At 39.9% G+C, this 16,130-nt stretch overlaps 1 protein-coding gene and 1 non-coding gene across 10 annotated transcripts in view; one reads left to right on the top strand and one right to left on the bottom strand.

Moving 5' to 3' along the window:
* LOC140715456 (uncharacterized) overlaps window positions 1-16,130 on the top strand; it is a 274,016-nt gene that overhangs the window by 218,016 nt on the left and 39,870 nt on the right. For all 9 annotated transcript variants that reach the window (XM_073027670.1, XM_073027672.1, XM_073027667.1 and 6 more), the window contains 4 exons: window positions 1,969-3,265; window positions 12,762-12,822; window positions 13,641-13,866; window positions 15,354-15,415. In XM_073027670.1, the coding sequence (XP_072883771.1) occupies window positions 1,969-3,265; window positions 12,762-12,822; window positions 13,641-13,866; window positions 15,354-15,415 (1,646 nt within the window). The remainder of the gene's footprint in view (window positions 1-1,968; window positions 3,266-12,761; window positions 12,823-13,640; window positions 13,867-15,353; window positions 15,416-16,130) is intronic.
* Window positions 15,679-15,795, bottom strand: LOC140715524 (U5 spliceosomal RNA). Its single transcript, XR_012096150.1, has one exon. It is a non-coding gene; the product is annotated as a U5 spliceosomal RNA (small nuclear RNA).

The raw sequence follows: 16,130 nt of genomic DNA, 5'->3' as shown, positions 1-16,130 counted from the left end.
TTCAGTTATTCTCCGCAAGTTTTCCAGCTGAATGCTGGAGTGGGATTGTGGATGTCAGGTGGTAGATTTGGGGAAAGAATCAGCCAACAGTCGGGTTAATGAAAATATGTGCGCTCTTGCTCTGGGGAAATCTGCTTATGTTATGGTGGAGGTATTACTGCTCCTTAAATGTTGTCAATGGCCAGCCCAAGAGTGGATAAACCATCTCCTGCTCCATTAAAACAATAAGGAGGTAGGTTGGGATCAGCTTTGAAAGCACAGGATCTTCATTTCACACACCAATCAGTTTTCATTTTGTATTTCAGTTCCTCTTACCAGTGGACAGTGCATCTTTAAAAAAATGAAAATAGTTCTTGGGTTAAAACTCTGGATTTATTTTTGGAAATTTGCATGTCAAATGTTCCTGTCAGCTGGAACTTCCATTTACTCAGTTCTCAGATTGATTCATCTTTCAAGGTAGCCCAGCAGGATAGAAATTGCTCATGTGGAAGATAAATCCCATCTTACTCTTTTTCCTAGAAAAAGACCAACACAGTGGAAAGAGAATAGAGATCCAGAGTGTCTTCTGGGAGTTGGTGCAATGTTCTCTACTGTCTTGTGTGTATTATTTAAACAGATGAAGTGGTCACTCCTCATTACGGGTGGATATCTATGCCAGCTTTGCCAACTACATTGAACTTACTCAATGCCATGCCTAGCTTTAAAATGGCGATTTTAAAGGCACCAGAAATCCAAAGGTAGCAGCGGTCTTTTACCCCTCTCTATGCTGACATTTAAGCAGGGAGTCTTACTGTGTATGCAGCAGAGAGTTCACTTTATAATGAAATTGCAAATTGAAAGAAGTGGGTTCAGTATAATATAAAACTAGAGAATGCTTTCTTGCATTCTGACCAATATTTCCTTTACCTTTTGTTTATTCTTCCAAGGGAAATATGAGTTGCATGTCAGGCCAGTATTAAATGAGCATAGCTAATTGTGGTAGTGAGAAACTTCCTTACACTCCATGTAACAAAGCTATTTGGACAGGATTATGACACACTACCTTGGCTCACATGTTTCACATACTGGTCAGTCCTCATTCTGGATTTTCACATTATTCCCAAAAGTATAATTGTGTCATTTTTATATTGCAGTAGTGTTCACCTTATATATAATCTCTCTCTCTTTCATACTTTTTGTATCTGAAGAAACTTTTGGTATCCTCTTTGATATTATTGGCTTGTGAATACAGTCCCAGAGCCAACAAAAGCTCTTCATATGACAAGCCATTTAATCAGGAATCAATTTTGTGAACCTCCTTTGAAACCTCTGCAGTTTCAACATATCCTTTCTAAGATAAGGGGCTTATTTCTGTCAGTGAATTGGAGCTTGGTAACAACACAGAGGTGGAAATAACAGGTCTTATTGATGCAGAAAGCATGTAGGTAAATTCAAGGTTGAACAAAATAGCAAAGTTATGAACAGGGTAGCCAATTTGATCAGGAAATGGGGTGAAGGAAGAAGATATGGAATTGGCTAATAAAAATATGGGTTTACTCTTCTCTAATATGTTTTGGTGGTGGAAGGGTAGTCTCACCAAAGGTTCATCTCAGGTGAGCAGATATACCTTACCAAGATGAAAGAGAAATTGTTATTGACAAGCCAAGCAGAATATCGTCTATTGAAGTGTGCACTTGGTCCCATTTCTGGAAATAGCAAAATTGCATTCCAAAAATGCATTCATATTTACTGGTTTATTTTTTATTTTTCATGTCATTATAGATAACACCTTCTTACATTTTTATCACTCAAATATATGGAGTCACACTAACTTTTAAAAAATCTCTAGGTCTAAACATGTTTACATTATTATTAAAGTATTTGGACTGTTCTAGCATGTTGGGGCAAGGGAAGAATGAGCATAGATTTGAATAACAAAGCTTATTTTCCATCGGTAATGTATGGTAAACGCTTCTATTTCTGTTTCAGTCGTTTCTCCCGACAATCAGATTGTTGCTGCCCCTGAGAGCTCGCCACAGCAAACTGATTCCTTCAGACCACTCTCTGAGTCAGCTTCAATTGTCTTTGATGAAGATAAACCAATAGCCAGCAGTGGAGCCTATAAAATTGACTTTGATAGTCTTGACGTCTTGGACTCTTTAACTCCAAGCTCACCTGGAAAGACAGAAGGTTCTGAACCTGGGAAGCAAGCCAATGAGAAGTCTCTGCACACACTGACCACCTCCAGCCCACCAACCCCACAGTCTCCGCCGTTCTCACGAAAACCAGCTGGAACTACAGATGTTGGGAGCACGGAGGATGTGGCAAAAACTCTGCAGGCAGAGGCTTTTAGCATAGCCTCAGATAGTGCTCCCAGTGTTAAGAAAAAGAAACCACGACCATTATCTATAAAAAAGAAGACCAAATCGGAGAAGCCAGCAGAGAAACCAGCGGAAACACCAGCGGAAAAGCCAACAGAAACTCCAACTACAACAGAAGCCCAAACAAGGTCGACTGGTCCCAAGGCAAATAAAGAACTGAGTATAGCTGAATCCTCCTGCACTAGCTTGCAAAGTTCTACAGATCTGCAGGAGTCTCCTATTCCTCATCTGGCCATTGGTTCTGATCAAGACAGTATTTCTGAGCTCAATCCATTTGCCAGTGGGGATAAACTACAAACCTTACCAAAAGCACAAAGTGAAAGTGAGAACTTTCCTGTTGCATTAAAAGAATTGGACAAAATAACAACTGAGTCTAGCATAGTGTCTGATTCTCCAGCAGTGGGTCATGCAGTGAGACTGGAATTTGATTATTCTGAGGACAAAGACAGCTTTGAAACTGATCTAGAAAAAAAACCTGTTCCTAAGAAATTTGGCAAAAAGTCTGGTGGGAAGATGCCACTAAGAAAGCCAAAGCTAGGAACAAAAAAGGCTCCGCCAGCTGAAAAGGTAGACAGTGTCCCATCATCTTACTCATCTGCTGATCCTGATGATATCCCAATTCCAAAGAGTACATATTCATTCGACCCTTCAAAATGGGATGATCCTAATTTCAATCCCTTTAGTACCAATGTACAGGTGCCAAACTCTCCCAAGTTGCCTCGTGCTTCATCTAGTATTGATGTGGACAACTGTGAAAGCTCAGCGGATCCATTTAAATCTTCCACAAATATCTCAGGATCTCCTTCTCATTCCCCCGCTTCATTCGAGGTGAATGATGACACTGGTGCAAGCGAGGGGGACAGTAACAATAAGTCATCAAAGAAGAAGAGGCTACCTTTAAAAACGTAAGTAATAAAGTAGTCACTTTCAGTGATGTGATCAATGCCTTAAACTTCAATATTGTGCTTTTCAGTTTTGCAGAAACATGACTTGCTTGATGATAAATGGCTGAATTTTTAAAAAACTATCAACGTTTTGCAAAGTAGTAACATATTGCCAATGGGAATCCACATTTGTGCCAGTGAGGCATTACTTTGAATTAGAATAAAACATTGGCACTTATACAAAAGAGTATTTAGGTAGGGATCAGCATTCTTGTTCCTGTCCGCTACACTAGTGCTCTTCATCAAAGCCATTTAAGGTAATATTAACAGAATCATGGAACCAGATTTATTCTGTTGTGGGAAGGTCAATCAAGAAGAAGGAAAAAATGCATGTTGGTTTTTCCCTAGGTATAAGTGGTGGGCACAGACACTTCTCATTAAGCATCTGTGTTTTTGCAACTATAGTCCATGCTGAATTAGCTGACCTCTGTTGATCAGTGGACAGTCATTACAGTCACACATCCTCAGGTTGAACATTTAATTGTCTTCTACAAAAGGGAGTGTGATTCCTTAGGATTCTCTTAGAAAGGAGCTGCACCAACGAAAGCTACTTTGGAGCCATTCACAGGGACACTTGTGAAATGGTCAACTACTTTCAATTAAATTAGAGAAAGTATTTGGACAGTATCACTTCAATCGATTCAGTTTTGAACCTGTAGGCAGTTCAGATATTGCAAACATTTACTACTCCAAGATTACTTGCAATCATCTCTTTATAATTTTCATATTTAACCTATTTTTTTCTCCGCAGAGAATGAAGTGAAAAAATCAGTTTGAAGTTCCATGGTTCTGTAGTTGAGTAGGTCATAAATGTTTAATAAAGGTACTCCAGTATTAATATTACTCAGCAGGGCTGGACAGCCAATTGGGAAGCAAGACAATTTCATGAGTCCCTCTGTGGATTCTATAATGTTCCTTCACCACCTTACGCTATCTGTGAGAATCCTGAAGAATCTCATGTCCTTTCATGACCTCCCTGTTCGGTCAACCACAAGTGTGACATAATTGTTTAATGTGTGTTTCTCTTTCCTCACTTTTGATATCTCACTCCTGTTAATCCATCTGAGACCTGGGAATATATGACTTTGTATTTGGAGCTCAAATGTGAATCCATAATTTGAAGGAGATATACTGACCATTTCTTTTCATATAGAAACACTAAACAGAGTCAATTGTCACAGTTTAAATAATAACCTAAAATTGCAACAAATGTGAATATCACTTCTTTTTGAAATGCATTAGGGACGTCCAGACTAATCTTTCTCAAGGATCATTTCTAAAGAAATTTTACCTTTAAGATAAGGTTTGTTGCCACACTTTGTGATGACAATCTTAATGAATCCGATAATATTGCCATCACTCACTGCAGCCTATAAATGAAAGTACATATAGGTAAAAGGAGTCTCCATATCCAGTGATTATGAGCTCAGTCACACTTGTACCCTAGAACTATATAATTATAACATTTCTAGGCAAGTGATTACATTCTTAGACAAATTGTTTATAAATATTTAATATCCTTAGATCATTTTATGATTATGCCTTATAATTACCTTTTAATTAAACCTAATCTTCCACAATTATGGTTAGACCATGGATGATCTTATTTGGTGACACAAACACTATTTTTCATTGAGGTATTTGATTTAATAAGCAATAAGTTAAACACATTATTTAATAAGGCACTGCAATATTTTTAAAAATCTGTGTGTTGTATAAAAATGAGAATTCCTGAGAAGATAAGAAATATTTGCACTGAAAAAGGCTTTGGGAAACATTAATATAGTTTCTGAATTCTAAGTGTTTTTCAGGAATATTTCATTGTGCATCAAGAATCCAGTGGTAAAGGGTAAAAATTTGCTGTCTCAGTGATTGGTTAGATTCCAAAGTGTAAAAGAAAACAAATGAGTTGTGTTGCCAACCACGTATCTCTCCTGGTATCACTCATACCAAGGAACAGGAGGAATTGGGTGGGATTGGGGCAGTGGCTGAGGCTGAGGTTTAATTTTGAGGCCTTTGTTTGTCTAACGTTTTCTCTGCTTGTTTCTAATCCAAATGATGTCTGCTCTTTTTTCTCCACACACCCCTCCACCTTCAGCTCTAAGATCTTGAACTAAAATTTCTTATTTTATACCAAAGCATTAGAAATGTTTTATAATGACTGCGCCCACCAATCAAAGACTCTGTTCTTAATCACCACACCCGCTTTCAGCTCGTTGTGCAGCAGATTTGCAGCAGCTGGTTGAGAATCAGCGGGAGACAGTCACCCAGTAATGCTCAGAAATATCACTATTGTTGCAGCTTTTACAGACCTAGAAAGTCTAATAAAATGTGTCCGTTTTTGTTTTCATATCTTAATAGAACAGCTTTGTTGATCTTTTCTGTAGGCAAAACCTGTGAAACCACTCCTGATTTTTAAAATGATCATTGCTAATCGCTGACTTTGTGTTATTCAAGTGGCTGATGATATGACATTTATCTTTTAAATAATGCAAGATATTATCAAGTACTTTGAATTTAAAATAAGGCCTAAAGCAAATTAAACACTTGACATCATTAATCCACACTTTGGACTGCACAGCAGGAAGTAGTGCAAGAAAGAGAAAGCTACCTTGTGGAATTGATTTTTTTTCTGACATGTTTTAATAAAAGTTATTTTTTGAATAAGCAGCTGAGCTTTGAAGTCCATTATTTTAAATGCAGTTTAGATATAGAGGCGAAAGAATGTCTTCAAATGCTTAGAGAGAAAATCAAATAGAATCTGTTGTATTAATGCATAGTACAAAAGCAAGAGACACAATTTTTTTGTATTTTGTTCTCATCTACATACCTATAATTAATTGCAGAGTATTACCTTTCAGAAATAATATTCTAAGTATGGTTAGAACAAATTATAACAAAGAGAATACTTGCAATGCTTTATTGGAGAATTTGTTTCAGGGAGTGTCTCAACAAGCCTTGAGCAAGTTGTAAGTTTATTTTTTGAGGATTAATAAATATTTCTAAAATTATTCCAACCTCCTTTGACAGAAATTGTCAGGTTCTTAAATTTGCTGAATATATTTAGCTGCCACATTTCTGCTCTGATGTCATCATCCTTTGAAGTACAGTAGGGAATATTTAAATCTTCCTGTCTTAGGACTTATCCATACCTTTCCTCCCTCCTTAGTCTCGAAGCTTTTTGAAGGCCTGTTCCCTTCAATTTACTCACGTCTCTGGCACAGATCCTTAGTATCTGAAGGCATTTTGTTTCAACTCCACACAATTGCCTGTTCTCGCTTGTTGTGGCTGGGGTTTTCAACAGGAGCGTGTAGTTGAAATCCAGTCACTGTGCTGAAATCAAGTTGGTTTGTTGTCCAGTAAGAAAACTCATCCAGAGCAAATTACTCCTGAAAAGCAAAGTATGGAAGAAATGATATTATGTGGTGAACATGATTTCTGGCTCCTTTGGCTCCTGCCACTTCCTTCAAACAAAAGGTGTAGCCATGGGTGCTCGCATGGGTCCCAGCTATGCCTGCCATTTTGTCGGCAACACGGAACAGTCCATGTTCCAGGCTTGCACTAGTGTCACTCCCCCGCTTTTCCTATGCGACATCGACGATGCATTGGTGCTGCTTCCTGCACCCAGGCTGAGCTCGCTGACTTATCAACTTTGCTTCCAACTTCCACCCTGCCTTCAAATTTACCCGAACCATTTCCGACACCTCTCTCCGTCTCAATGTCTGGGGACAGCTTATCCACTGATACCTATTATAAACCCACTGACTATACCTCCTCCCACCCTGTTACTTGAAAAAACTCCATCCCCTTCTCTCAATTCCTCTGTCTCTGCCGCATCTGCTCTCAGGATGAAGCTTTTCATTCCAGAATAAAGGAGGTGTCCTCCTTCTTTAGAGAAAGGGGCTTCCCTTCCTCCATTAGCAATGCTGCCCTCAACCGGATCTCTCACATTTCGCGCATGTCTGCCATCACCCCATCAGGGATAGGGTTCCCCTTGTTCTCACCTACCACCCCACCAGCCTCCGTGTCCAGCACATAATTCTCTGAAACTTCCACCACCATTCGTTCCTCCCACTGATCTCCCTCCTGGCACTTATTCTTGCAAGCGGAATAAGTGCTACACCTGCCCCTACACCTCTTCCCTCACTACCATTCAGGGCTCCAAACAAGTCCTTCCAGGTGAGGAGACATTCATCTGTGAGTCTGTGGGGGTCATATACTGTGATTGGTGCTCAGATTTAGCCTTCTGCATATTGGTGAGACTCGATGTAGATTGGGAGACTGCTTCGCCAAGCATCTATACTCCATCTGCCAGAACAAGTGTGATCTCCCAGTGGCCCCATTTCAATTCCACTTGCCATTCCGATTCCGATATGTCCATCCATGGCCTCCTCCACTGTAGTGATGTAGATATACTCAGGTTGGAGGAGCAACATATTCAGTCTGGGTAGCGTCCAACCTGATGCATGAACACCAATTTCTCGAACTCCCAGTAATGACCCCCTTCTCTATTCCCCATCTTCTTTTCCCCTCTCTCACCTTATCTCCTTGCCTGCCCATTGCCTCACTCTTCTTTTTTCTTCCATGACCTTCTGCCCTCTGCTATCAGATTTCCCCTTCTCCAGCCCTGTATCTCTCCCACCAATCAACTTCCCAGCTCTTTACTTCACCCTTCCCCTCCCTCTCAGTTTCACCTCTCACTTTGTGTTTCTCCCTCTCCTCCGTCCATCTTCTAACTCAGACTCCTCACCTTCTTCTCTCCAGTCCTGCTGAAGGGTTTCGTCCTGAAAATCAACTGTGCTCTTTCCCATAGATGCTGCCCGGCCTGCTGAGTTCCTCCAGCATTTTGCGTGTGTTGCATGATTTCTAACTGGTTTTGTTTTCATTATTTTTACTCTGTTTGGTATAGTTCAAGAATAGTTACAACAGTAGAATGGGAGCAGGCATGAATTATTTCTGGATGTGTAGTCATCGAGGAATTTCTAAAAATGTAAAAATAAATATGGTAATGGAATTGCAATGTATGGGATTATTGTGATAACGCCACCCTGGATATCTGATTAACAACAGGATGATAAAATGAGATTCACATTTCACATAAAACTACAATTTGAAGACTTTTTGGAGACTTAGTACCACAGTTACATCTTGATACAAACTTTGGTTCCATACACAACAGGGGTCCTTCACCAGAAACCCACCACAATATAAACTGTTGTGTAAACTGTCATCTCAACCGAGCACTCCTCTGAAATATCTCCAGTCCAGTGAAAACAAAGCAAGATTGTGTGGGCTTTGCAGTTTAGTGTAATCTGAATCGCATGTGTTTGCTTCTATAGGCTCCACAGTAATTGCTCATTGCTGCATCATGCTTGAACCCAAAACTAGGCACACACCTCACTCAATCCAATGTTTAAGCCATTATCGACCAATGGTAATTCTAGCAGGCTGAAACTTTTGACTGATTGTCTCATGACGTTTGTTCAAGTTCAAGTTTATTGTATTTCAACTGTATGCATGTATACCACCAAACAAAACCATGTTCCTCCTGACCATGGAGCACCACATCGTACATATAACTCACACATAACACATAAAGTAATATCACACATAACACATAAAGTAATATTAGCACAAATAAATTAACAAATTATAAAATATATTCCAGTGATTAACATTTAGCATAAGCATATTATGACACAAGTCAAATAGTAAGCAGTATAATGCTACAGGCACTTCATACGTGATGAGACCTGGGAGGTGGCCGGGAGTTCAGTAGTCTTACAGCCTGGGGGAGGAAGCTGTTTCCATCCTAACAGTCCTTGTCCTAATGCTACGGTTCGTCCTGCCTAATGGTAGATTGGTCAAAGAGATGTTGGGAGGGATCATCAACAATGCGAAGTGATCTGCTCCTGATAAATCTCTCAGATGGGTGGAAGAGATGATCCTCTCAGCTGTCCTAGACCTTGCAATCCTTTGTAGGTATTTAAACATCTCTCACTGCTCCATCATGCTTGAATCCAAAGCTAAGCACACACCTCATTTATGCCGGTATGGAATATAGTTATATAGAACATAACATAATAGTACAGCATTAGACAGGCTACTCAGCCCACAGTGTTAGAGTCATAGAACACTACAGTGCAGAAATAGGCCCTTTGGCCCATCTAGTCCATGCCAAGCTCTTAATTTGCCTAGTCCCATCAACCTGCACCCGGACCATAGATCTCCATAGCCCTCCCATCCATGTACCTATCCAAATTTCTCTTAAATATTGAAATCAAACCTGCATCCACCACTTCCACTGGCAGCTCGTTCCACACTCTCACCACCCTCTGAGTGAAGAAGGTACCCTTTGTGTTCCCCTCAAACATAATAACTTTCACCCGTAAATCATGACGTCTAGTTCTAGTCTCACCCAACCTCAGTGGAAAAAGCCTGCTTACACTTACCCTATCTTTACCCCTCATAATTTGATATACCACTAACAAAACTTTATCAAATAAAGTAGCTTGTGTGCTGATTTTGATGCCAATTTACACTAACTGTTTTCCTGCTGTGTATCATCCATTTCCCTCCATTCGCTTCATGTTCATGTACTTGTCCCAAACTCTACCAAACTGCTTGCTTCCACTACTCTCCCTGGTAACCCATTCCAGGCATCTATGACTCTGTGTAAAATGGTTGAACCTCATGACACTTCAAATGACTCCTCTCCACCTAAAAATATAACCTCTGATATTTGACATTTTCACCTTGTGGAAATGACTCGGTCTGTCTTATCGATGCCTCTAGATAGATAGATAGATAGATACTTTATTCATCCCCATGGGGAAATTCAACTTTTTTTTCCAATGTCCCATACACTTGTTGTAGCAAAACTAATTACATACAATACTTAACTCAGTAAAAAATATGATATGCATCTAAATCACTATCTCAAAAAGCATTAATAATAGCTTTTAAAAGGTTCTTAAGTCCTGGCGGTTGAATTGTAAAGCCTAATGGCATTGGGGAGTATTGACCTCTTCATCCTGTCTGAGGAGCATTGCATCGATAGTAACCTGTCGCTGAAACTGCTTCTCTGTCTCTGGATGGTGCTATGTAGAGGATGTTCAGAGTTTTCCATAATTGTCCGTAGCCTACTCAGCGCCCTTCGCTCAGCTACCGATGTTAAACTCTCCAGTGCTTTGCCCACGACAGAGCCCGCCTTCCTTACCAGCTTATTAAGACGTGAGGCGTCCCTCTTCTTAATGCTTCCTCCCCAACACGCCACCACAAAGAAGAGGGCGCTCTCCACAACTGACCTATAGAACATCTTCAGCATCTCACTACAGACATTGAATGACGCCAACCTTCTAAGGAAGTACAGTCGACTCTGTGCCTTCCTGCACAAGGCATCTGTGTTGGCAGTCCAGTCTAGCTTCTTGTCTAACTGTACTCCCAGATATTTGTAGGTCTTAACCTGCTCCACACATTCTCCATTAATGATCACTGGCTCCATATGAGGCCTAGATCTCCTAAAGTCCACCACCATCTCCTTGGTCTTGGTGATATTGAGACGCAGGTAGTTTGAGTTGCACCATATCACAAAGTCCTGTATCAGTTTCCTATACTCCTCCTCCTGTCCATTCCTGACACACCCCACTATGGCCGTGTCATCAGCGAACTTCTGCACATGGCAGGACTCCGAGTTATATTGGAAGTCTGATGTGTACAGGGTGAACAGGACCCGAGAGAGTACGGTTCCCTGCGGCGCTCCTGTGCTGCTGACCACCGTGTCAGACCTACAGTCTCCCAACCGCACATACTGAGGTCTATCTGTCAAGTAGTCCACTATCCAATCCACCATGTGAGAGTCTACTCCCATCTCCGTCTATCAGGCCTCCCCTCAGCCTCCGCAGCCCAAGGGAAAAGGAGCCAATCTTTCCTTGCAGCTGATATCCTGTAATCCTGGTAGCATCGTGGTAAACATGTTTGGCATGCTCTCCACGGCCACCACATCCGTCCTATAATGGGGCGACCAAAACGCCCGCAACACTCCCAAGCGTGGAATGACCAAAGTTTTGTATAGCCGCAGCATGACCTCCTTCCTTCAGGTGCATCCTTGGCCTAATTTTGTTGATATCATTAGGATGCCCAATGGGGAGCATTCTTGTTGCCAGATGCTTTTTAAGGAGAACCAATGCAAAAATAGATTGGGTGCTCTGTCATAAATTGGCAGCCAACACCAATGTGAAGAACACAGGCGAAGGTCACATACCCATCCCCTCCTATCTATGTTTAAAGATTTCTTCTCAGAAGTTGTTATTACCCACTGTCAAAACAAATGCTTAAGGTGATATCTTATTTTCAACACTGCAAGTGGTGGGGTACAGGTGTTAAAGGTAATTCTGGGTCTTCCAATTTTCTATATGGGATTAATGAATTCTGGTCTGGATACAGCAGAATGGTAATTTTACATATCTGGATGGTAAGGTTACATGTCTGAATTAAAAGGGTATGTCCTACTTGCTAGAAAAAAATGTTTCTTGTGTTTGTTCACGTTCTCCTTGCCAGTTCCTTCTCGCTGTCCGTCTCTTTTCTATGTAACTATCTCTATGTCACAGGACTGTAGAAGGAATGAAGTAATTTTGTTCTCTGTTGTAAGTACATCCAACTCTCTGTCCTGCACGCTTACCTCTGCTTTGTGTAGTATGTGTCCTGCTGTGTCATTTCAAAGCTGATGCACTTCCCTTTATTATCTATTGCCTCATGCTTTCCATTGTCTATTGAAAAAAAAACCGCTTAAGATGACTTTTTTTTTATAATTTCCCCTTGCACTGCATCTTGACTAGAAATAGCTTTTCAAGTTGTCTAATGGCATCTGCCAAAAAGTGGAATTACTTTTTGTTTTCCAGGCAAGTTCAGATGATTTTGATTTCAATTTAACTGCGATTCTGTCCAGCAGTTCCCATTAATCTTTTAAGGTTCAAGGCAATAAAAGTTTGGCTCCATTTTTGTTAACAAAAAAATAATATTGTCACTAGCTTTACCGTGAATTTCAATTCAAATTGAACTTCTTGACAGACTCCTCACATGATATAGGGCTACCACTGCAGACAGATAGACCCCTTTGGAAAGACTTTCAGATGAGTCTAGTTTTACTCTTTAAAACTTAGGGATGCTGATAATTGAGGCATAACCCAGTTTCTCCAGCAGCATCCCTCTAAGTACATTTTTCTGTTATGGCCCTTCATGATAAGGTGCATTTAAAGTGAATCACAGTTTTATGTCTTTTAATGTTCAACATGATTAAGAGATTATAGGTTTTAAGAGATTAGATACCCTATGCAGTTTACATTTTTATTAAAATTCATCCAATCAGTTTCTCAAGTTTCTCTAAGTGTTCTCTGTCAGTTTGTCATGTAATAGCAGGTATATTTGTAGATTTTAAATGCATTACTTGTATCTGCAGAAATACTTTTAGGGTGAAGAGATCCCCAAAGCGAACCCCACTCTCAGAAACATCTTCACAGGTCAGTGAATTTGAATGAATTCCAGAACTTCTATTACATTGTCCTTATGGAAGTAAATGCGGAGATGATAGAGGGTGGTAATTTTCAAAGAAGCCAATCGTACAAGATAAAATTGTTGTTAGATTGCTTATTCTATCTTAATTTGATATATAGTACTGTGCAAAAGTCTCAGGCACATGCAATAAAATTATGTAAAGCAAGGATGTTTTAAAAAATAATGAATTGAAAAATTTCAAAATATCAAAAATTTACTATAAAGTTCAGTAAACCTGAAGAAAACTAAATCAAATTAATGGTTGGTGTGACCACCCTTTGCCTTTAAAACTGCATCAATTCTCTTACATACATGGTCATGCAGTTTCGTAAGAAAATTGGCTGGTTGGCTGTTCCAAGCATCTTGGAGAACTTGCCACAGTTCTCATGCAGACTTTGACTCCCTCGCTTACTTCTGTCTCTCCAGGTAATCCCAGACAGCCTCAATGATGTTGAGATCAGGGCTCTGTTGTGGCCATATCATCTGAAACCGTAGAAAAAATCTAGGCTGCCTAAGACTTTCGCACAGTACTGTATTTACCATTTTCAACGGGGCTGTATACAATACATTTGCCCTGATGTATGTTTCAATCACACAAAGGAAATTTTAGATTGGAATAACATTTTCCTGAATGTCAGTGAATACTTGGGAGATCAGTGCTTATATCCTATATGCACTGATGTTCTCTCAAAGATTCTGTATATCTTCGGTCAGTCAACCTTTGAGCTGGTAATGTTGCTTCGATGTGATGTCAAGATGAATATTCTTAGTGCTCATCTTTTAGGATTCAACGCCGCTTACCACCCCTGAAACACCACCGGTAATCGGAACAGTGGAGCATGCCACTGATGAAGAGAAACTAGCCTCCTCAGTAACAAATCAGAAGTGGTCCTATTCTGGAATACAATCTGAATTAGAAGAAGATAAACCCGATTATCCTCAGCCCTCCGATCTTTCTGCATTCGTGAATGAGAATTCTGAGTTTGCAAATGAGAACTTTTCTTCGGCGGGTGAGAATCAAAAACACTGATGTTTCTTTTATGTAACCTCAATATAAATTCATAACTTCATTTAGTTACCAAATTTAGTTCTGATATTTTGTGTTTGTTATATTTTGCAAAATCAATATGACATAACATTCTTTGTCAAATGATATAGTTGAATAACCCCTCCCATGAAATAGCTGCTCAGTGGGGTGTATCTTCAGACTATTCAGGTTTAATATTTGAAAGCAATAACAGGGGTTCCCAATTTTTTTTATATTGTGGATCCCTACCATTAACTGAGGGGTCTGTGGACCCCACGTTGGGAACTCCAGACTTACTATTATTCTGATGGAATGTATCCAAAATTATTTAATGTGTATCAACATTTCAATTTTGAAGGCTGTGATGTAACTGAAAATAAGCAGTGTTTAAAAGTCAAAACCAAAGTAAATTTTATTATCAGAGTACATATATATCACCACCTGTAACACTGAAGTTCTTTTCCCTGTTGGCCATACTCAGCAAATCTATGGAATTGTAACTAAACAGGATCAATGAAAGATCAAGTAGAGCTTAGAAGATAATAAAGTGTGGAAATGCAAGATAAAAATTTCTTAAAGTGAGATCAGTTGTTGTATAAACATCTCAATAAATGAGTGTAGTTATTCCCTTTTGTTCAAAGCCTAATGGCTGAGGGTTAGTAACTATTCTCAAACCTGGTAGTGCAAGCCCTGAGGCATTTGTACCTTCTACCTGATGGCAGCAGCGATAAAGAGCGTGGCCTGGGTTGTGAGGGTCTTTGATGATGGAGCTGCTTTCCTATGACACATTTCATGTAGATGTGCTCAATGATTGGGAGGGCTTTACCTGTGATGTACTGGGCTGAATCCGCTACCTTTTGTAGGATGTTCCATTCAAGGGCAATGGTGTTCCCATACCAGGCCATAATACAGCCAGTCATTACACCTCCCACTACACCTTCTATAGAAGTTTACTTGTAGCTCTTGTGTGCGCACAGTACTACTGAATCTCGGTCTAGAGCGGAACATTATTTGGATGGATCTCCAGATGAGACCTTGAAAATTGGATAAGACCCAGATCCATCTATTTGTGCTTTTAAAGTATAATCCAGTGGAATGAGATGTGGATTAAAATGATTGGATTTTCCCTTTCTATCCTAGGAATTCCACCCATTATTATTTTGCTAGCCCTCAATTGAACTGTCTTCATTTGGGACCCAAGTAAATTCTCAATGATGAAGTCCACTAATCTGAGAGGGGACTCAAGCATCAGAGGCTGGCTGTCAACCCTCAGGCAGCATAGTAAATGGGCATTATTGCTTGCCAAGTATTTGGAATGGTGCGCATGGAGGGACTGACGGGTGCTGTAGCCATTATGATCTAGCGCATAGCACTTTCCATTTACACTGCACAAAATCTGTCATTCTGACCTATATGAGAATTTTGCTCTGTTTTGTTATCTAAATTTCTTTTTGCATGCTTTGATTACAGTGTTGGGATATGAGCAATCATTAGAAATAGAGTACATGGAGAAACTTGGTTCATCATCACCTGTAAGTACCAATTTCACACAAAGTCTAGCTCTTCCTCATTGTTATCATGCTGACAGATTTACTTATAATTCTGTAGGAATTATTTTCTATGTATGTTATATTCCATTATATTAAATTATATTCTACATCTGTTGGAAGTGCAGTAAGTTTTCAAGGGAGAGGGAGAACAGCCAAAGTTTATTGTATATTTTGGTACAAATGACGTGGACAAAAGTGGAGGATGTCCTACAAAATTAATATAGGAGTCAGGTTAGAAGTTAAGGAGAAGATATCTTGAGGCTCTGGTCAAGAAATTGGTTAAAACTCTTGAGTGTTCCTCTCCACAGAAACTTTTAGTAAAAGGCTAATGATTTATATGATCTGAAGAGAAACCAAGGTACACTGCCCTGCTCCGTGTGGGGCTTCAAAAATTGGTTAAAACTCTTGAGTGTTCTTCTCCACAGAAATCTTTAATAAAATGTGAAAGATTATATGATCTGAAGAGAGGGGGTTGTGATCTCGGGATTACTTTTGGTGCCTCATGCTGTGATTGGTCAGATAAAGTTCTTGGCTGAGAAGTTGGTGCTGGGAACAGAGACCGAGTTTCCTGGACCACTGGGATCTCTTCTGGTGTTGAGATTATCTACACAAAAGGGATGTGTTGCACTTGAGTCAGAGAACGACCAATATCCTTGCAGGGACATTTGTAGTGCTACGCAGGAAGGTTTAAACTAGA

Source organism: Hemitrygon akajei, chromosome 23 (assembly GCF_048418815.1).
Source record: "Hemitrygon akajei chromosome 23, sHemAka1.3, whole genome shotgun sequence".
NCBI classification, from domain to species: domain Eukaryota; kingdom Metazoa; phylum Chordata; class Chondrichthyes; order Myliobatiformes; family Dasyatidae; genus Hemitrygon; species Hemitrygon akajei.
The sequence above is the reverse complement of the archived record's forward strand: the minus strand, read 5'-3'. Positions and strand labels throughout refer to the sequence as shown.